Genomic DNA, 22,605 nt, shown 5'->3' with positions numbered 1-22,605 from the left:
AGAGAGAGAGAATAGGAGATAGGATGAGAGGAATAGAATAGGATAAGGAGAGGGGGATGGAGAGAGAGTTAGAGACAAAGAGAGAAGGGGTTAAGGAGAAGGGGAGGGAGAAAGATTGGGAAAAGGAGAGGGAGATTGGAAAAAGGAGAGAGAGAGAGAGAGAGAGAGAGAGAATAGGATAAGGAGAGGGGGAGGAGAGGTAGAGTGAGGGCAGAGATGGGGAGAATAGGATAGAGAGAGAGAGGGGGGGGAGAGGGAGAGGGAGGGGGGGAGAAAGAGAGAGAAGGGGGAGAGGGTTAGAATAGGATAGGATAATGTGTGTGTGTGTGTGTGAGAGAGAGAGAGAGAGAATGGGACAGGAAGAGAGAGTAGGAGGAGGAGAGGGTGAGAGACATGAGGTAGAGAGAGAACGAGAAGGAGAAAAAGGTGAGAGAATCGAAAAAGAGAGAAGTGCGAGGGGGAGAGAGATGAGATAGAACTCAAGGAAGATAATTAGGGCTTAGAATAGACAAAGACAATGATGGGGGAAGGAAGACAAGAGAGAGGAAAATAAGAGATACATGCATGTATACAAACATATATACATATATCTATATAAATATATGTATATATAACTATAGATGTGCATATATACATACATAAACACATATTATATAGGTATGTCTAAAATATGTGTAGTAAATGCTAAGTTTACAAGCATACCTTCATAACCCGTACAGGTTTTGTGAAACCAAAAAAAAAAAGTTTTTAGTTTTACAAAACCAGTACGGGTTATGTGAAACACAAAATAATGGTTTTAGTTCTACATAACCCGTATGGGTTATTTAGAACTGCAAAAAGTACTTTTTTTTTCAAAACCCATGCAAGTTTTGGCTTGGTAAGAGGGTTGGAAAATGACCCTAAGGCTTGCAAGCTCATTTTCCCCCCTTTTTTGTTCCTTTACACATTTTTTCATCCTCCAACATGATTTCTCGACTTCATCGTCATCAGGTTTATAAATGATCAAGTGGGTATCTCTAAAATTACCACCATAAACTCAAACATCTTCTTAGTTTTCTGACCATATAAATTTTTCTATTTTTGGACAACATTAGCATAGTAAACTTTAATTTTCTTTATCAGTGCCTTGACAGTCCTCACAAACATATGTCTACTATTTTTTTAATAACTTTTGATATACTTTACCAAATTCAAAATAAATTACATATTATTGTTCTACGCTAGATTCTATACACTTTTTTAAAAAAAGTTTGCATTTTTTATTATTTTGATGCAAGTTATGCCCAGTGCACGAACAGGTACCAAATTTTTTAAGATGTGGTCACTTCAAAAAACATAAAAAAGAAAATACTCGAAGGAAAATTACAAAAAAATACACAACTTCTAGATCTCACTCTTACCTATCATCCTACCAAAGGGTTTTGCAAAATACTAAATCTAATTATATATTTTGTGCAGCGCACGAAAACAGCTATGTTATATTTTTTTTTTAAAATCATGAACAATTTTTCGTGCGTGAAAGGTTTGACCCTCTTAATCTTATCCAATTTTTTAAAAAATTAGTAATTTAGAAACTAGATTCAGAGTACTACAATTCTTATTATTTTCTCAACTCCTAGTTTTGAGTGCATGACCTTCAAATATCTCTTTGAAGTTCAATTTTATGGAAATGTGCTTTGATGGTTCATATACACAACATGGATCGGGTGCAGGCATTCTATTCATCACACCACAAGGTCATACAATTCCAAAGGCATACAAATTAAGCTTTCCATGCACCAATAACACAACATAATATGGAGCTTTGGTTACAAGTATCAAAATGGCTATAGAATGGAACATTACACAGCTATAGGTCTTTGGAGACTCTCGGCTCGTCATCAATCAAATCAATGACGATTATCAAACAAAGGATGAAAAGCTAATGCCTTACAAGAATATGGTTGATGATGTCAAGAAATACTTCATCGAAATAACTTTTCAGTAGATTATGAGGAATGACAACAAAGGAGTAGATGTCATGGAAACACTTGCTTCTCTCCTTCAGACACAGGAAAATCAAGAGCGTTACGAATTCTTGGTGGAAGAGTTGTTTAACCCTGTACATAATTGTCCTGATTCCCAAACTATCTGTCACCTTGTTGGGCATGATTCCTCCCACTATGGCCAAACTTATACATACCTGAAAGATAATATCCTCCCTCCTGACTTGTTGAAGAAACAAAAGAGAAACTTTATTCGCCAATCCTCCCATTATACTCTTGTCACAGATACCCTTTTTAAATGAAGTCTAGACGGTACTCTCTTAAGATGTCTCGCGCAAGAAGAATCTGAGAAGGCCTTAAATGAAGTCATAACGACAGTTGTGGAACTCATTCAAGTGGTCTTACCCTTTCGAAAAAACTCATACGATTGCGCTATTTTAGCTATATATGGAACGAGATTCTTTTCAGATAGCTAAAACATGCAAACAATGTAAGATCCATGGAAATTTGATTCATGCACCAGCACAAGAGCTTCATGCGTTGATAACCTCTTGGCCTTTCTACCAATGGGGTCTTGATCTAGTAGAAAAGATACATCCTCCTTCATCCAATGGTCACAAATTCATCCTTGTAACTTCAAAATGGATTGAGGCAATACCTCTCACAAATATCACAGGAAAACAAATTGTTGCATTTATATTGAACTACATCATATGTCGCTATGGCATACCCATGACCATTATCACTGATAATGGGCGACCGTTCAAGAATCAAGATGTACAAGAGCTATGTGAGAAATTCAAGATCCAACACAGATTCTCCACACCCTACTATCCACAAGGAAATGGACAAGAAGAAGCATCAAACAAAACTATTCTAAAAATCCTCAAAAAGACAATGAATGATGTTGGTAGAGATTGGCATATTCAATTGAACCCTTCTCTATGGGCCTACCATACTAGTATCCGCACACCAACATGTGCCACACCTTTCTCTCTTATCTATTGATCAGAAGCAATACTGCTAATAGAAGTAGAGATACCTTCTCTACGTGTATCATTAAAAGGTCTTATCCCAGATGAAGAACAACGACTATCTAGACTGCATGAGTTAGAATTGATCCATGAATGAAGACAAAATGCCTTTGATCATTTGAAGGTGTATCAGCAAAGAATGTGCCATAGTTACATTCACAAGGTCAAACCGAGAGCATTTCAAGTTGGAGAACTAGTACAAAAAGAAAATCCACGCAACCAGGTAGGTCGAGAAAAGAAAGGGAAGTTTGAACCAAACTGGTTAGGTCTGTTTGTGGCACAACAATATTTGGATCAAGAGCCTATCAGCTATCAACACGAGACGGGGATCAACTTGAGGAACCCATCAATAGCATGCATTTGAAGAAGTTTTATATCTGAAAAAGTAGAAAAATAAAAACAATGGAAAATCAAAAAATTCAAAAAATGCAAAAATAGCGACAACAGTGACAAATGAAAAAAAATTAAATATGAGAAAAAGTGCAATAAAAACATATGGTGAAAACCTAGCAACAGGCGCTATTTGTCAGGTAGCTCTTCCATCTATTAGTTCTTGAATCCTTCCGCTTGCATTCATTTCCATCAGCGTTGTCCATATCCACAAATAAGCCTGTGTACATACGCAGGCATCGCGGGTGATTTCTCACCATGGTTTGAATCATTGGGTATATCACAATAAGTTTGTTTCTAGGCTTGGGGCAAAATCATGCACCTAGCTGGGGGCAAAAAAATTTGATCGTTTTGAACTTCATCAAACAGGTAGACTAATAGTTAGGCAACTCTTGTCAAGCGAAACTGAGACACATCCAACGTTGAACACAAGATAAAATTATCAACCATCAAGCAATCACATGTCAGTATAAGCACGGCACACACTTTTCAATGGATGATATCTTTTTCCTAATGATTTTCTCACTTTAATCAATGATCGTTCAACTTTTATATCTTGATTTTTGCTATAATGATTTTTGAGTGACTCCGAGATGTCTTTGACTAGAGGAACAAGGAAGGAACATGATATTTTTCTTGTCTGTTGTCTGTAAATTAATCATTAATATGTGTAAATTTGTCTCAGGACATGATCATTGGAGTATCATCGAAGACATTTCCGATTTGCGTATAGAAATGGTTAATATTGCCTGTTTTACGCAAGCAACACTTGGGTCATCTTGGTTTAATTATACCTTGATGCTTTTGCTAACTTGCAATATCAAAATCCAGGAAAGTAGTGCTTGGGTCATCATGGTTAAATTATACCATCGATGTTTGCACTCATTTCACACATTTTAAAAAGCTCAATGATGACACAAAGTTATAACCCAGTGACTGGTCCGATCGCAGCATTGCTTTTCATTGGCATTTTGTATTTGCATTTAGCTTGCATTTCATTCTTGCATAGGATCCCAAAAGCTCATCTTATCCACGGCCAAATCTATCATAGGAATCATCCATGTATCATCATAGGTGTATACACAATCAGAATGATGACTCATCTCTCTCCATATGTTGTCGACCCAAAGCGAATCTTATGCTACTCCCTCGAATATGCCAACATCAACACATTTGAACTTTCCTGCAACATGATATCAACAAAATGTCAGTTTTTTATCCAATTAATCTTATCAATTCTATCAATCAATCTCATCTGATCTATTCTATCACGTCTTATATAGGATGTATCTTTCTTGGAACCAGCTGTTTTAATCAAGTCTTATACAAGATATTTCGTTCCTGAAACCAAATGCTTTGATCATCTTTGTCTTATACAGGAGGTGCCATTCCTGAAACCAGACTAGATCTTGATCTCATCAATCTAATCAATCTTATTGAATTCAATCAATCTTTATCAATCATCACATCAAGAACCGCATCATAGTGATCAAAGAACTCGCACTTTCATTAATCAATGTTGCAGAAATCAAATCATTTCTAATCGGGAAATCAATTTTGCACGAATCCAAACACTCCCCAGGTTAATTATCTCAATTGATCTCTCGAGGGGGCATCATCGTATCGCAATTTATCAATCAATGTCTGGGGCATCCTATTGAACCAATATCACATCAACATCATCAAAATGAGATTATTCTTTGAATTAACGCATCATCACACCTCGCTTCAAAGAAGGGCAAAATGTATACACCTAAAAATGGTCTGAAGATAATTAATTAAATAAGCAATTCTTTAATTAATCCCTTCCCAATTTAATTGAATTCATTAGCAATTTGATTAAATTCTCCTATTCATCTACTTATTAATAAATCTAAGGATTTATTTAATAGGTTCATTTAAATAATCCCCTTTGATTAATTAATCTTAATTAATTAATCCTCACCCATTTAATTCATTCTTTTAATCCCCTAATTAATTAAAACAAATTAATTTATGAGATGTTGAAAGTTAATTAGCCTTTTCCTATTATTTGAATTTTTAAATTCAAATTACCCACATGCCTCCTAACGTCTAACCACCTAACCCATTCCACCTAATCCTGGGTTTAACTAACGCTATCTTATCTTGCACAACCTAACCTCCTATGGTGTGGATATTCTCTCCTTGAGACACATGGCACTTAGGCCACATGTCTCCTCCCTTGGACACTTGCCCTCTTATGAGCAAGGCTCCTTGACACTTGTCACCATAAAGATGACAAGTGTCCCTCCCTCCAATCTCTTCTCCAACCTCTACCAATTTGACCCTTTATATCTTCAAACTCAATATTGACCATTGATTCCTACCACCTCACCCCTGGCCCTGGAAATCCTATAAATATCCCCCATTTTGGAGCACAAAGGATCCTGTCTCATATCATTTTAGGAATTGTTATTATAGGCACATCTCATCTCATTATCATTTAAGCATTGTTATTATAGGCAATTGCATCTTAGATCTAGCTTAATTTGATCATTTTCTAGCATAATTGTTCAGCATATGGCATAATCAATCTCTCATTGAGCTTAATCATGCATATCATTATCTTAATTAGCTTCTTGGATCAATCTAGCACAATCATACACTTGTCTAGCTTGCATATCATATCCTTTTAAATCCTCCATCTAGGTGTAGTCAAGTCACTGGGGTTGCTCGTCTAGCTCTGAGAGAAAATTCATACTCCCATTTCTTTGGAGGCGATAGGTCGCTTTGTCATGTTTTATCTTTCATTTGATTTCAATTTGCTAACCATGCTTGTAATGATCTATTGAGTGTTTGTGTTGCAGCTGCAGGTACCCTACTTCACACGCACGACAATATGTATGTATGTATGTGTATGTATATGTATGTATGTATTTATGTGTATGTACACACACACACACACACACACACACACACACACACACATATATATATATACATACATATATATATATATACACACACACACACATATATATACACACACACACACACAGATATATATATATATAGATGTATGTATACACATATATGTATATAGATACATATATGTGTATACATACATATACATATATATGTATATATACATATACATATATATGTATACACATATGTATGTGTGTGTGTGTGTGTGTGATATACATATATGTGTATACATGTATACATATGTGTGTGTATATATATGTGTGTGTGTATATGTATATACATATATATGTATATACATATATATGTATAGATATATCTGTGTGTGTATATATATATGTATATGTATATATATTATATTATTATATATATGTATATATACACATATATATACATGTATACATATATATGTATATGCATATGTATATGTATATGTATATATGTATGTGTGTGTGTATACACACACACACATGTGGTTGCAACAACAATTGTTTTCTCCTTCACAAGGTTGCAAAAAAACCCTATTTCCTTTTCACTGTTACAACCACTCCAAACTCCATGTGTTTTTTTCCAAAATGGCACCAACAGGTTCGTTGAAATCCCTAGTGTATTCCACTCGCCGCAAATGTCGGCGACTTAATTCCCTATTGTTTCTCATTTTGCATGAACTCCACTCGGTAAGGGATTCCTTCCATTGCCTGCTCTAGCTATTCTCCACACAAAAAATCAATTCCTGTGCATTGTGTGTGTTTTTATATATATATATATATATATATATATATTGTCCATTGTATGTGTATATATACACACAATAGATAAGAATTGTTTTTTTGTCTGGAAAATAGCTGCTTCCATTTTGAACGCATTTTGACATTGATAATGGACAAGAATTGGTTGGTGGTTTGAATGCGACTGTTTTGAATGTGAATGTCAAAATGTGTTAAAAACAATTACATTCAAGCTACCAATCAATTGCTCCATTGTTATTGTTTTGAATGATGAAAGGTTGTCTTCACAACATAGTGATGTAAGAGTATCTCATATCTCACTCCAAAGTGAAACCAAGGAAGCGTTAGCACAAATAGTTTAATAATCACATAAATAGTTTAATAACCACTCATAATGCTAACTAAGACAAGTCCATTGAAATTGTGTGTCACCATGTAGTGCATGAAGGAGAAGAAACAAAATATAAAAGTGCACAAGAGAGTACCAAAAACAAAAAAAAGGATGTGCACAAATAAGGTACACGTGCATAACAGGAAAATCATAGAGATCCATTGTTTATCATGGAGGGACACTTACTTGAAAAAGGTGTGATTGGAAAATAACAAAGGAGCTACACAACCCCCCCTCCCCCCACCCCGACCTCCTCCAAATGGAACTTTATAATACAATGGGAGTACAAAATACAACACAAAATTTGTATAAAATCTCCAAAAATGCATGTACAAGAGAGGCATTTTATCTCAGTGCATCTACAAAAGTGAAAGTGCTTATAAAATATGTTGAAAGACTCCACAAAGGATAAAATATTATATATGTTGAACACACTCCAAAACTGAGAAGGGGGGGTGTGTATCAGTCCAGACCTTAAAAACAATTTATCTTTAAGCCCTAAAAGTTCAAACCACAATTATCTTGTTTCTTCAATAATGAAACATGAAACCACAAAACACAATACATAAAAGAACACTAGATTTATGTGGGAAAACCTAAGCAAGGAAAAACCACGATGAGAATCACACTCACATTATGAATAATTGATTACAATGTTTTAGGCTTAAGGCCAAGGTAGCTCATTGTTACTGATTTGGAGTTGCAAGACTAACACACACAACCTTAGGTCAACATACAATGGACTTGCATTATTGAAGCTCACTACTCCAGGGCAAGATATAGATCTACACAAGGTACCAAAAGGACACGTTGTCTTTTGGTAGGCATAAGGAAAAGATGGATTGAAAGGAACAAGATCTACTGATCATGAAACTATTGTTAAACCAATATGTCAAGTGAACAATATCATGTAAAACACAACTCCCACATTCATTGTCTCAAAACTCTATCATATTGAAGGATATGATCATCAAAGTTCACTACAAACTGAAGTTTGCACTTCTACTACTCTACATGTGCTTGTATATCATTCACAAAAAATACACATCAATCCATACATCCATTCACACATCCACACATCTTTATATACTAGCTTATTTATTGAAACCGTCAACGAGGTGGACCACAAACAATGTATGCATAAATTACACAAAGTCAGCCATAAAGAGAAACTATACCAAATGTGGTCCACCCAAAGAGATAAAGAGGACCCAGATACATCACAACAAGTCCTCCAAAGTTGATTCCCACGAATCACACACACTAACACAACCCCTAACGTCGTCATCAAACGTAACATGTAGGAAACCAATAAAGCATGTTAACCAGTTAGCCCAAAAATATTGCCCAATACAAATTACTCAATGCAGATCTTCACACACCATGATAAGATCCATAGCAACACTCTAAACTCAACCTCCAATGTATATCAAACCGAAAGAGTATGATCCAAATAAGATAAACCAACTGATTCGGCCAGAGACCAACACAATTGACCACACTAAACAACTGAACAACATAACTTCACTTGTCAAGAGAACCAACACATGAAATTTGAACCGCGACACTACACAAACCATATGAACATGTCCTCCAATCCACAACACTTCAATCATTATAGTAGAGCAATGCGAAGCATTCTCCAAACCAATCCAGACAAACAACCTCATTGTCAACAAAATGCAGTAACTAACTTCAACACTTGAGTAACTGAGAACTTAAAAAAATGATAGTGCAACATCCACATAACATAGACATTAATTCCAAAACGTCAAGCCATCATCTTCAAAAATTGAAGGAATGTGGAGAATTCTTCCATAAGGACTTTTAATACTCTTTCCTACATATTATACTTCCAATATTGTCACCTTCCAGAAACACCTCATACTCACTCAATATCACCTCCAGACAACATAAGAACATCTAAACACTCATTTTTAGACCACACAACTAAACAACTGCAAATTCTTCTTCAGCTTTGTCACCACTACACACAATCACAGACAACACAAACTCCTCTTCACTTGTGATATCAATGACAACACAACCATATTTTCAACAATATATACATATGAAGAAGCCCAAATGAATCCATCCCAAGCAAACAAAACGGTTCCAAGTGCCAAAATAACCAAGTAATCAACCAAAGTGTAAAAACACAAAAAATTGTATTAATTATACATGGGACAAGACTAGGAAAAATTGCATGGATAAATGGAAAGATCATTGAAATACATTTCCAATGTTGCAAAAAACACAAAAAATGGAGGGAGCCAAAAGTTATGAGCTCAAGAGACAAAAATATACTTATGAATTTAATAGGCTATAAAACAAAACAACAAAAAAATACACCTCTAGATAATGCTTGGAACTAGCTTTGCAATGATATCACATTCACAAAAAATCAACACCGAAGGTAGAAGTTATGGTGATTTTCCCAATCTTGTCATGTTGATAAGAAAACCAAAAAAAAAACCTTATACTGGGTATTGATTCCCCATAGGATCAAGGGTAGGTGTTGGGTGCACTCAAGGGCACTAACAGAGTTTAGGTTGTGTAGGGTGGTGCCCACCAACAACACAATTGCAAAGATGGTGGAATTATTTGTAAGGAGGTAGGTCAGGGTATGTGGGAGCACTAAGTGTTAGGTCCACTATCAATTTTGATCAAGTAACAAATTGTCTTTTATATTTGTTCCTTCAAGATAATACTTCATAGTATTGGCGTAATTGATTTGTATGTCCTCATATGTCATACACTCCATGATGTAATATTATTATATTTTCATTGATCTTGATGTGCAAAGACAACAAACCATGTCAACCCATTGCTAGGGTGCTTTCCACCTCTATGTTTCACACCTAATACGGTGTGAGTTGGTTCTTAGTTGGGTTATTACCATTTCATATCTACCCCTATATAATGTTTTTTTTTCTCATAGTTACATGTGGGATTGAATTTTTTAACATAATATTCTTTTTTCTATTTGAGTTGTTTTATCCACATGACTACTTTGACTTTCTCTCTCACATGCTTTCTTGATTTCCACATTTGTGTTTGGACACCCTTGTGTGTTAATTCCACATTTATTCATCCACTTGGTATTTTTCTATATCCATGTGTTATTTCTTCTATTTAAGTAAAATCCATCCACTAATGTTTTGGGTTAGTTAATTCCTTTCATATTCTTTATTATCTTTAATCATCCTAAAAGGTGAATCATTTGTTTTGCTTCAAATAGAATGGCTCTAGCCTCGGCTAAGATAGTCTCGAATAGGATTGTGGCTTTGATTAAATGTCTTTGTATTATTTCTATATGCCTCCATTTCAAGATTGGCATCTACTACCCCAAGCCCTGGAACTATACAACACCATTGGTGTAACAAGAAGCCCAAATAATGTCTTATTTGTTTTACAACCCAATAACTATATTGCTCACATCGGTTTTGAAGTGGTACAAATCTTTCCATCCCCTTTGTATATTTTTTGTCTTGCAAGCGTCCCAATTGAGGTTACCATGAAAATCAAGGCCCAAGTATTGTATTCATTTACCACTTGCAAAACTCAAAATTTATTTGCTTATTTTTTCTTCTCAAAGTAAAGATCATGACCTTGGTTTTGTCAATATTTGCATGAATTCCCACCTCCTAACCAAATAGTTATAGGGCTCTTAGGTATTCTTGCACATAATGTGTCATTTTTCCATTAGGATGAGGTCATCTACATAGAGCATCAACTTTATCACAAATGTGGTCAGGTGAACACTCTCATTTCTTGACTTGTCTATTCACTCCTCTAATTTGTCTATGCATACCACAAAAAAGTGGGGGACAACAAACACCCTTGTTTGACTCTAATATCGCTCTCGAACATGTTGATAGGTCATCATTTGTTTTGATTTTGGCTTGAACATAATCATAAGTCTTATGGACTACTACCTTGTATTTTTCTACTATTCTTAGCTCTTCCATTCTATTTCAAATTTTTCTTCTAAGCACCATGTCAAACACCTTTTTAAAATCAACAAAAAAAAGGCCTCCTCTCCTTGTTCTCCTAAACCTTCTCAATCAAATGTCTAGTGATGTTGTCAATTATAGAGTGTCTTGGCCTCAAACTTGCGTGTCATTTCTACCTATAATCCTTTGGCCAAAGACTATTCCTACTCTCTATTATACTTCCAAATAGTTTTCCAAAGGGATTAATGATTACAGTAAGATAGTTTACCAAGTTACCAACGTCTCCACTTTTGAGGAGATGAATGATAACACTATTTGTCTAATTTCTCGAGAAAACATCTTGAATGACCCCATAAAATATATTCCAGTGGGGTTTTTATTTTGGTCTTCTTTTCATACAACATTTTGGTATAATCTAGCCTTTGGACATCTATGATATTATTATCTTCCTTTGCTCTAACCTATTGCATTTCCCCTTCGAAAAACTTCTAGGATTACTCTTCCTTGGAGAAATTACTTCCTTTCTCCTTACTTTCATGCACTATTCTTTTTTAGATCTTCTCACAAGTTTTTCATACACTTTTTTGTTTTTATCTCTCTTCAAAATTTCAACATTCTTTTTGTTGCCTTACACTCATCATCATAGCACATATTTGTTGGAAAACTATTTTTTATACTTCTAGCTTTGGTTATTTATCATGCCATAAGAACTTTATGGAGTATTATCATTAGGTTATCATTATTTATTAGTCTTTTGCTTTTGTTGGAGCTACTATTGTCTTATTTCCTATAGCTGTTTTTCCTTGGGAACCTGCTTTTTTACTTAACTAAAGACTAGCCCTATATTGGTCACCTTTTTGCATACCAATCTTTATGAATATCAAGATAATCAGATTTCATTTCTATAGGGAAACATCTTAGTTCAACCTTCATTATCTTTGGCATAACACATTGTGGAAAATGACATAGTCCACTACATTTTACCCATTATAGGTTTGGCGTATGCCATGGTGCTTGGTTATTTGTTGTTCTTGCATTAAAATCCCCTATAAGAATGGCCTTGCTTGTGGCACAATACTTTGTTATGTCCCTTTTTAATGCTTCATATGGATCTTCCATTTCTAGATTATTTTTCTTTTAGGTTTTAAAGCCATACAAGACAAAGTAGGCATGTTGCAAGTTAAATAGATTCCTTATATGTTATCCTCATCCATATGCATTGGTTACGAGTCCTTACTTTTCTACTTATATGGTTCTTTGTCATGTTTTTCTTACAAATACCATCACTCCTTGCCACTTTTCCTTAACTAATTCCTAAATGAAACCTTTTTATAACCTTCAAAATTTGGCACCTTGCAGCCCTCATGGTCGCGTGTTTCAAAGAGAACAATGGTGTCCTTGTCCTCTACTATTGGCTCTAAACCAAGACCCCTCCTCCAAGGGTAGTTTGTACAATTCCAACTTACCACTATAAAATGATCTTGCGAGATCTTCCTATGTATTATGAGTTGTGTTGTTGTTAATCTAAGCTTTCCTCCTAAATGACATCATGCCATTTCCAACATTTCTTATTACTATAACTTTCTCACATTCCTTCTTTCTTTCTTTGAACTATGTTGGGGTTAAATATTTGTCTATATAAAACTATGTGCCTTTGAGGGACCTTTTGTTTCTTAATGTTTTATTCTTAACTTCTACATTTTCAAGGTTACTCCTGTGTTTCAACTCATTTCTCCCCTTTCTATTCTTCTCATTTTGTTTGCTTGGAGGATGTGCCCTACCAATTGAAATTCATGTAATAAGAAATCTCTTACTAGCCTACTAGTAATTTCTCCTCCCCATGTTCTTTCATTCCTTTAATTATTATATTCGCCGCTTAATCTTCCAGGGCTTTTTCTGCCCACATTTACAATCTGATTTGTTTCTTTATGAGATTTCTTTGTGTCTTTGTTGACTCTTTTGCCACTCGTGTCCATGACTTGACCTCTTATAATTTCTTCATTATTTGAGTTTCTTTGACCTCCATGCTTACTAGACCAAATAGTAAGTGTCAACCAAAATCTATTTGATAAGTGAAAAAACATTTGAATATTCAAATATAAAAAAAAATTCAATACAATGGTAACAACCATGATCTACAAAGCAATACATTTAATCCTCCCCAAATTACTTCCAAGAATACTCAACAATGAAATCTCAAGCTCCTTTACTCTATTGATCAATAGAGCAATACATTTAATCCTCCCCAAATTACCTCCAAGGTGACCCAAAAATGGAATCTCAGGCGGCTCCACCCATTTTGTGGCGCAATCATCAACAAATTAAAAACAATCATAACAAGGTATGGACTTACCCTTCACAACCGAGAAAACTAGGTCATTGCAACCATACTCCAAAGATGACATAACTACTTGATAGACTCAAGTCTGCAATTTTTGAAATGGGCAATGAAACTAGGTAGAACATTTTATTGACCTGATCATCCGAACTAATCCCAGACGTGAGATTTCACAAACCATATGGGCATATTCTAGCAACGAGATACCTCAACGGATCATCCATTGAGATTTTAACGAGAGGTACTCCTAGTTGTTGGCTTTAAAACATAGTTTGGCAAGTATTTTGAAAGCATACAATGCTTAATTAAAGCAACGTGTACATATTTAATATCTAAATTAAGGATTGACGATTACTTTCCATTCTCAAGATTTTATTTGTATTTTATTTGTATTTGATCACCACAATTAGGTGCTTAACATGTCATTTTGTAGGATAGTTGGGAGAATCAGTAATGTAGAATTTACTATTGCACGAACACGAAGCTAAAACACCACTGCAACTCTCGCACGAGGCTAGACCCGCTTCAACAGTATGAATGCCATCAAGCAATCTATGGGATCCAATTTACCAAAATATTATCAAGATTTGAGAACTCAAACAATATTTGTGTCTTTCAACAACCTACCAATCAATCTACACCCTAAGAGCTTAGTGCTTCATATGTTTGGCATTAATAGTTATGTGAGTCTGATTGAAAAGAAAATAAATACACTACCGATTACAAAGATTTACATGTACATACAAGGTACCTGAATAATCAGTTTTTAAAGATCACATAATTTATTATATATATTTTTTCTCTGTATAAATTTTTAATATTTTTTAATTTTTTTAACTCTTAATATTTAAAGTGAGGGACAATGGGTACAACTTAAACTCCAATAATGGTCCATGTTCAACCATTGGTCCCTTTCTATGTAGTTTTAAGTGATTGTACTTTGTGTAGTTTTGATTGAACTCTCTTCTTATCTTTTTAAGCTACTATTACTATTATTTTTTAGAATTATTATGAATAATTAATTTCAACTCTTCTCAAATCTATTTGATATCACTGTTTTGATTTTACAAAGAAAAATAATAAAGAAAGCGGGGGAGTCCTATACAAAGTCATCATAAGATAGAGGAAAACAAGTCCAAGTTGGCTAGATACATCAAAGAAACAACAATAAGTGAACAAATGAGCTAGAACCACCAAAGATCTAATTAGACAATACTAGGCTTAGATCAAGTTGGCATCTCGCCCAACGCTCGAACGTGAATTTGGAAAAGTGCTATGGGAGGATCTTTCTTCCTCCTTACAACAGTTCAAAAGACATTAGCCTCCAAATCCTCAAAACAACGACGAGCAGGGGGGGATTCCCCTACTAAGCATAAAGAGAGTAAAAGAACAAGAAGAAAGGTGGCCCATCCACCACGAGTAGTTTGGAGCTGGTCCAAAGCCAAGAGCAAATCGATTGTGAGGTCAATGGAAGAGGATCTGCAAAAAGGGATTGAGGGACACGTTGGAGCCACACCAAAAGCAAGAGATTCATCATCATTCTAGGTGAAGTCATCCGACAAAAAATCAAGAATATGAATATTTAAGTTATCTTTGGCATCCTTCTAGCATTTAGCAAAGTCCTTACGATGCAAGAAGGACAATCATTGCCAGGAGAAGCATTCATGACATCCAAATAGGAGGTCAAGAGGTTGAGTCCAAGGCCTACCCAACCACCCAAATCACAAAATATCGAGGCCCAAAAATGTCAATATCCATGAAGATGCTAGCAAAAGTAGACTACCCCATGTAGTAAGTGGGAAGTGGAATTGTCAAATTTCATGAAGCACCCAATAGAGTTGCCTATCATTAAACTTTCCAAAACTAGAGGGAGGTTCAAAAACCTAACTCAAAACAAGAGGATTAAAGAAGGTTGACCAAGGCTTAATGAAGAGGGAGTGCTCCCTCCAAACTCACTACTGACCCAACATCGGAAGAGCCAAAGAAGGCAATAAACCTTTGACATGGGAAAGAGCTCAATCTTACCCCGCCACAAGAGGCCTCCAAGAAACTGGCACCCGTTTGTGAAGATCAAGAAGAGAAAACCAAAGATTGAAGAATCTACACACCAGACCCCGACATTGATACAGGAAATGATTTGGCACAACACCCTCTCAGCAAACTATTACAAGAAATGATTTGGCACAATGAAGTAGATGAGATTCCTCTCTCAAAGGGTGATTGGCACCAAAACCCCAACCGTCTGAGCAAAGCTACGTCATTCAATAGCAGAACTGGTGACCAGAAGGGGGGCAAAATAGACCTCCACGACACCAGGGACAAGGGACGAGTTGACCCCAGGCATTGTTGCAAGTGCATGAGTAGCAGAGCCACGAACATGACTAGCATAAGGATCCCACATCAAAGAATCAACCAACGGAGCTTGAGTACATGGATCTCCTATGCAAGCCAAGGGCACAACGACAGAAGGTGAGGAGATTAAACCTGCAACAGACGGGAGTGCGGATGGCAACGGACGGGAGGGCGGCCATTTGCTACTACTGTTATTTTGTTATTTTATTTATATCACGTTGATATCAAACATTATATGGTTTATCAAACAAGCACAGACTATTAACGGAAAATGTGCTCGCACCAAGGAATGTTGCGATAATTGAAGGGTTACATATCAAAGAGTTTGGCAGTAAGCGTAAGAAACGTGAGAGATATCTTACTTATATTTTCTGAAATACTGGTCTTGTATTTGCATCACCTAAAGTAGCCTTGAAAGAGACAAGCAGCAAGCAATAGAGCTTTTCACAAGGGTACAAACGCTTCAAAAGGATTAGTATTACAGAACACATAATTTAAATAAGGGATATACAGAAAGAAAAATATTAATTAGGAAGGTCAATTGACTTTACCCAGGTTTTATTGAGAAGATTTTAGAAGTATGCTCGTCAAAAGATAGAGTTACATCTTCCTTCACATGTAAAAAGGCAAAGGAATCACACGATTTCAGCTACCAGCCAATGTAAATACGTTAACTGTACATTAAATCGTCACTCGGATGTGAAAAGCTGAGATTCAAAGCTGGTCACTCTAGGTCCTTGAAAACTCCTTAATATTCATGTTCTAACTACTACTACTCTTTTCAGAAAGTTTAATACGTTCCAAACTGAGATGTATGGTTTACTGGCTGATCAGAAGATAAGCATCCTTACTGTTGAAGGATTCTTAGTTTAAGCAGTAAATATGGTATGTAATTCATGCAAATAAGATATAAGTGAAAATGACTGCGCATTTGTCAAGACTTCAACAATTTTGTCAAGAGAAAATATGCAGCAAATAATGGAGGATTAAAAACATATTGATATGATTGGCCAGAGTAATTTATCAGAATGAATGTGTCCCAAGTTAATTGGGACAACCTGAAGACAAGACAAGTGAATTTTTAAGCCATCTAAGAAAGTATTTCAAGCTTTCTGCTTCAAAATCCAAATTATAAAAAATAATAAAAAAATCAGTAACTTTTAAAATTTAAAAAATGAAATTGAATGTTAGCAATTGGATCACTCCACTATTGGAAATATAATTAGAATGCCACGGTCGAAAAATCCTGCTGACAAAATATTGTTGACTGTGAATTCAGCCTTACATTGAAATTAGCTGTTGTTCATTCCACATTCTTTTTTCTAGCTAGTTCTTGATCAATATTCTCAATTTGCACTATAATTTAAGGCCTCTTCTAACATAATGGCCTATCATTACTCACTTCAAATCATACATTGATGGTAGACTATCACCCATATTGCTTTCAGTAGAGCAAAATCCAGGTTTTGTCAAAACCTGTACACTTTACAGTTAAATCATCGACAGCTCCATTGAAAATATGATATAGCAATGCTTGAGGCATAAGCATCTAGAGAACCGGTGAAAAGTTTACAAGTCGAAGACGACACGATAGAGCCACTAGATGCATCTACTGGGATGGGCAATCCGCTGCTCTGTGACCAGCCTGACCACAAACATAGCAGGTCCCACGAAAACTCCTGCAAAGTCATTCAATTCAAAATCAATATAAATGTGGCAGCATGTACATAAAGAACCAATTTCTATCCTCGAAGCAATTGGCATTTAGTATTTGCAAAAGGACAAGGTTGAAAATGCCAATATATAATAATAAAACAGATGTAGCAGATATCAGATCCATCATAGAAAAAACTTATTGGCTTCTTTATTTATCTATTAGCCTTTATGAATTCTGCAAACATACAAGCAAAGTTATAACCTCATGAAAATTCACAGTTACAATACATTTGCTACATTTCTCAAGAAAATGGAATATAAATTATAAAATCTAATAGATATTAGTTTTCTATGTTTGCATATTATGAGATTGAGTCGCCTGAAATCAACATAGCCATAAGTTCTTATAAAATTGAGATTCATATTTCACTTTTCCAACTCTAATATCGATCTTTAAGAGAAATATGCATATTATAATATTAAGTCAGCTGATATCAACACAGATTTAAGTTCTTTTAAAATTAAGATTCATAGCAATAAGTTCTTCTAAAATTGAGATTCACATTTTACTTTTCCAACTATAATATTGATCTTCAAGAGAAATATGCATATTATAAGAGTACGTCTGCCAAAATCAACATAGATGTGAGTTCTTTCAAAAAAGAGATCCATATTTTATTTTTCTAAACTCCAATATCGATCTTGAAGAGAAATATGTACAAGGAGGTGCTTGAGGATTCTAATGAAACATATAACCATCCACTCAAATTACAAGTGAGCATAATCTAACATGAAAAAGAGCACACCTGTTACCATCTCCCATTGGGAATCCTCTGCTTGGGTTTCGACCTATTCTGGGCCATACACTGTCATCAGCAGAGCGTCGTTGAGATCTCCTATCTCCAGACCAATCATCAGCTTCATAACTTCTCTTAGGTTGAGATCTCCGATCTCCAGACCAATCTTCAGTTTCATAACTTCTCTTTCCCCAGCTATTAGAATTCCTGCTATCATTTCTGACTCTCCCATCTCTCTCTCTCCCACCTCTATAACCTCGACTGCTTGAACCCCTGCCTGAGTATCTGCCATATCGGTCACTTGGAGGTTCATCATCTATCAGCGAAGGCAACTACAAAACAAATCACAGAGAACAAATAAACATTATAAAATGTCACAGAGCCTCGTCATCCAAGAAATTGGCAGTAAACAGTACATGAATACAAACATATCTGAGAATATTCCATCTACCATTGCCTATTATTTGTCCAATATTTTAATCATCATACATAGCTAGCAAACAGTGAATAATGAATACAAACTTGTCCCTTCCTAATTATTGCTTTGCTTAGGATGAGTAAGATATAGAGGAATTCGTCAAAAATTATGCTTCTAATCAAAGTTTCAAACTTACAAAATCCCATTGCAAAAAATGTCAGCTGTATCTCTACCTATTATAATTAGAGAAATAACATACCATTAGGAAATGTAATAACATTTTTACGGCACATTAGATTGTAAGAGTTTCTGGCAAAAACTGTGATTTATGTATCACACAGTATTTTCCAGAAGCCCTTACTTCCATGTCATTAGATAGTGAAATAAAAGATGATAATACAGTGCAGTAAAGCAAAAATATCAATTCCAATAATATCTAATGTACTACTCAAGTGGCCACTTCTCGATGCTTTTAACAATAGGCATACAAACAACACCACTGGGAAGGGTATATCTAAAAAACTGTTGTCACGAAGGATTGCACCCGTGATGCTAAGTGTGAAACCAAGCAATCCTATGAAACTTGGAAACACCTTCGAGCCTGTGGGTTGCTCAAGTTGAAGGTGAATCTCCGGGTTATGGGCCGGCTTACCTTCTAAAAATTAAATTACTGATGTGGAAAAGAGTGAGATAATCTGAAAATACTGAAAAAACTGCAACTAAACTAGGAGGTGATACACCAAAATTATAATGATAATAGCCTAAAACTCACAAAAATATGACAAAACTTCCCCCACACAAAATAATTATACTCTTCAACCACATAAACATTTCCCAGGAAGGCTAAGAAAATCATAAACTTGAAAGGAAATAAAGTTTCACAACCATATTGACAATTATCTCTTTTACACAACCTAAAACCTGTGATTATATGAAAAGCAATGATAAATGCACATGAAAGAAACTGAAATTCAAAAGTTTCTTGGATCAAAACACAGTAAATCTCTGTCAAATCTGCAAAATGAACATGCACAATTGCCAAGGCAAACTCATGAAACTCTGTAATATCAAAGGAAATCTGCTATATAAAACTGAAAATAAACTGAAGCGCTGAAAACGCTAAATATCTGTCGACCATTGCACACATAAATCTGTATCTTGAAATTCAATTCAGAATGTCCAAATGGCTGTTCTTAGAAATCAATCAGGTGAACATTAACATCCACTCGCTGAAGAGCGAAATTGCTGACCTTGAAAAAGGTGATGATAAGTCCAGTTCGGAGGAATATGAGAAGAAAGTGCTGGCAATCCTGAAGAATGTGGTGAAGGATGTTAATATTTTTAAGTCTGATTATGAAGGTCGCATTGGTGAGCTCAAGGTGAAGATGAAGAAGATTAATGATAATCTCATCAACCTTGTTAACATGAATTACAGGATCATACATAGCAGTGCTGATAGTATCAAGTTTTTGGTGGATAAGTGCCAGAAGCTTCAGGCTTCTAAGTCTTCTTTATTGATCTTGAGAATACTGATAAAGGTAAGCAGGTGATGGATGATAAGGGTCCTTGTTTTCATACTTGGGGAAACCTTAAAAAATTCGTGGAGCAGGCTAATACTGACTTGAAGCATATGCAAAATCTGGCTCAGAACCTGGATCAACTTGAGGCTGAGGTTGCAGAGGATCTGAAAGGTATGAAAGGTCTTCATTAAAGCCCTGGCTGTTTGTTCCTTGTTTTGTCTTTGATCTGGTCTGGTGTAGTTTCTGCATGTGTATTTTTGTTTTTTTGCTGTTGGTAGGCTGCCGGTTGGCTGTGTGTATCCTTATGGCAGTATTTTGTATATAGGGTTTCAGGTCCCTTCAAAACCTGTTTTACCCTTGATCAAAAAAAATCTCTCTTGAAATGCTTGTGCATGCAAGTGAGATTGCAAACATATGTCTCCATATGCTTAATTACCCTTTCTTTACAAGCATTTGTGCATAAAGGCATATTAATTTTATCTGTTTGAGTTTCTTTGTTAGTGTGTTTGTCTACAAAAATTTTGAAAAGCGTCTGACGTAAAAAGCACCAAACATATGCTTGTCAAGATCCAGATAAGACTGACAGTATAGGAAGAATATTTCCTAGAACTTCTCATAACATTATCATAAAAAGGAAATGAAAAAAATGAAACTTTCCAAAAGATATTCCTGCTCATTATCAAAATAAATGCATAAATGTTACAAAAATTTTAATGAGAAATGACCGTGTTGCAAGATCCACCTTCATACAGGCCAGATCTAGGATCCGGTCCAATCTGGTTGTGGATTTAAACAGGATCCTCTCAAATGCCACTCGGTTTGGATGGGACGAACCCAAGTGAACCTGGGATGAACTTGAGGGAACCCATGCAAACCCGGTGATACCTGCTGCACTTTACTATTTTTTATTTTTATTTTTTAATTTGACTTTGACTTGGGCACCCTAGAACTGATTATTAACCCTAAAAGTCGCTTGTAAAACATATCAAACACCAAAACAAGTTCAATTTAAGCTCATTTCTATTGCTTAAAACAAATATCATTCCACGAGGTTGAACATTCATTTTTGCTTGTTATATCAACAAAGGGAGTTGACTATTGATCTTTAAAAGTTTTATAACAATTGCATTGTAGTTCCTACATATCAATAAGTGTCTGTTTGCTGGCAAGAAGATCATAGAAGGATATTTTAAAAGGTAAGTTTTTTTCTTTTTCCTCCATTTCTTTTTAACAAACATGGAACAGACTCTTTGCCTTTTTTTTTCTAAGTTTTTTTCATTCTTCTATGAATGTATCAAAAGAGATAGGTTGTATATATCTATTGTCCGTTATTAATTTTGAATGTATTGTTTATAAAATTTCTCGCAGTAGGATTCATAGTAACAGCTAGTTCCAGCTCCATAGCACAACCTAAATTCAAAACAGATCTGAGTTCCCTCTAGAAGTATGTTGATATGATACAACTGGTTCCAAGTGGTGAGATTTTATATTTGGATTTTCCAGGGATGTGATGTAAGATATTCAAATTCATATAGTCAAGTGAAAGCCCATTTATTTGAAATACTTGAGCAATGCATCAAAGCTTGCCCTAGAAAGCCCACTCCTAAAAGTGAAGAACCCACTAAAAACAAAAGATCAGTAGGACCTTTAGAAATTGCATTTTAAAATGAGACTCAAGACATTGCCAATTAGCACATAGCAAGATGCATTTATGCAAATGGGTTAGCTTTTAATGTTGTTTGCTCACCATGCTAGACAGAGATGGTGAAAAAAAATTAACAAGGCTCCAAATGGATACAAAGATCTGGGTCATGAGAATGTGTGTAGAACCTTGTTGGTAAAAGAGGTCAAGCTTGTAGAAGATTCATTTAAGCCCGTAAGGGAATCATAGGTACACACAATTATTGAGGAAAGATGAAAACAATGACCACACCACTATGTCTTCTTGCCTTTGCATTGAGTCCTAAATCTAGTGTTGCGATTTTTTCCCTGTCAACAAGGGTTTGCCTCATAAATATTTTGAAGTTGTTGAAAGGTACAAGACAGCATTTTGTAGACTCTTCCTTGATCCTTATTTGCAGGATCTAGTCATGA

The 22,605-nt window shown here is 35.3% G+C and overlaps 1 protein-coding gene across 2 annotated transcripts in view; it reads right to left on the bottom strand.

Moving 5' to 3' along the window:
- Positions 1 to 17,370: 17,370 nt before the first annotated feature.
- LOC131044027 (DEAD-box ATP-dependent RNA helicase 3, chloroplastic) overlaps positions 17,371 to 22,605 on the bottom strand; it is a 45,082-nt gene continuing 39,847 nt past the window's right edge. For both annotated transcript variants that reach the window (XM_057977291.2, XM_057977292.2), the window contains 2 exons: positions 18,583 to 18,905; positions 17,371 to 17,799 (listed from right to left, as the gene is read on the bottom strand). In XM_057977291.2, coding sequence (XP_057833274.2) covers positions 17,730 to 17,799; positions 18,583 to 18,905 — 393 coding nt within the window. In that variant the 3' untranslated portion in view covers positions 17,371 to 17,729. The remainder of the gene's footprint in view (positions 17,800 to 18,582; positions 18,906 to 22,605) is intronic.

This window comes from Cryptomeria japonica, chromosome 3 (genome assembly GCF_030272615.1).
Source record: "Cryptomeria japonica chromosome 3, Sugi_1.0, whole genome shotgun sequence".
Taxonomy (NCBI): Eukaryota; Viridiplantae; Streptophyta; class Pinopsida; order Cupressales; family Cupressaceae; genus Cryptomeria; species Cryptomeria japonica.
Note: the sequence above shows the minus strand (reverse complement) of the source record. Positions and strands in the feature narration are given on the sequence as shown.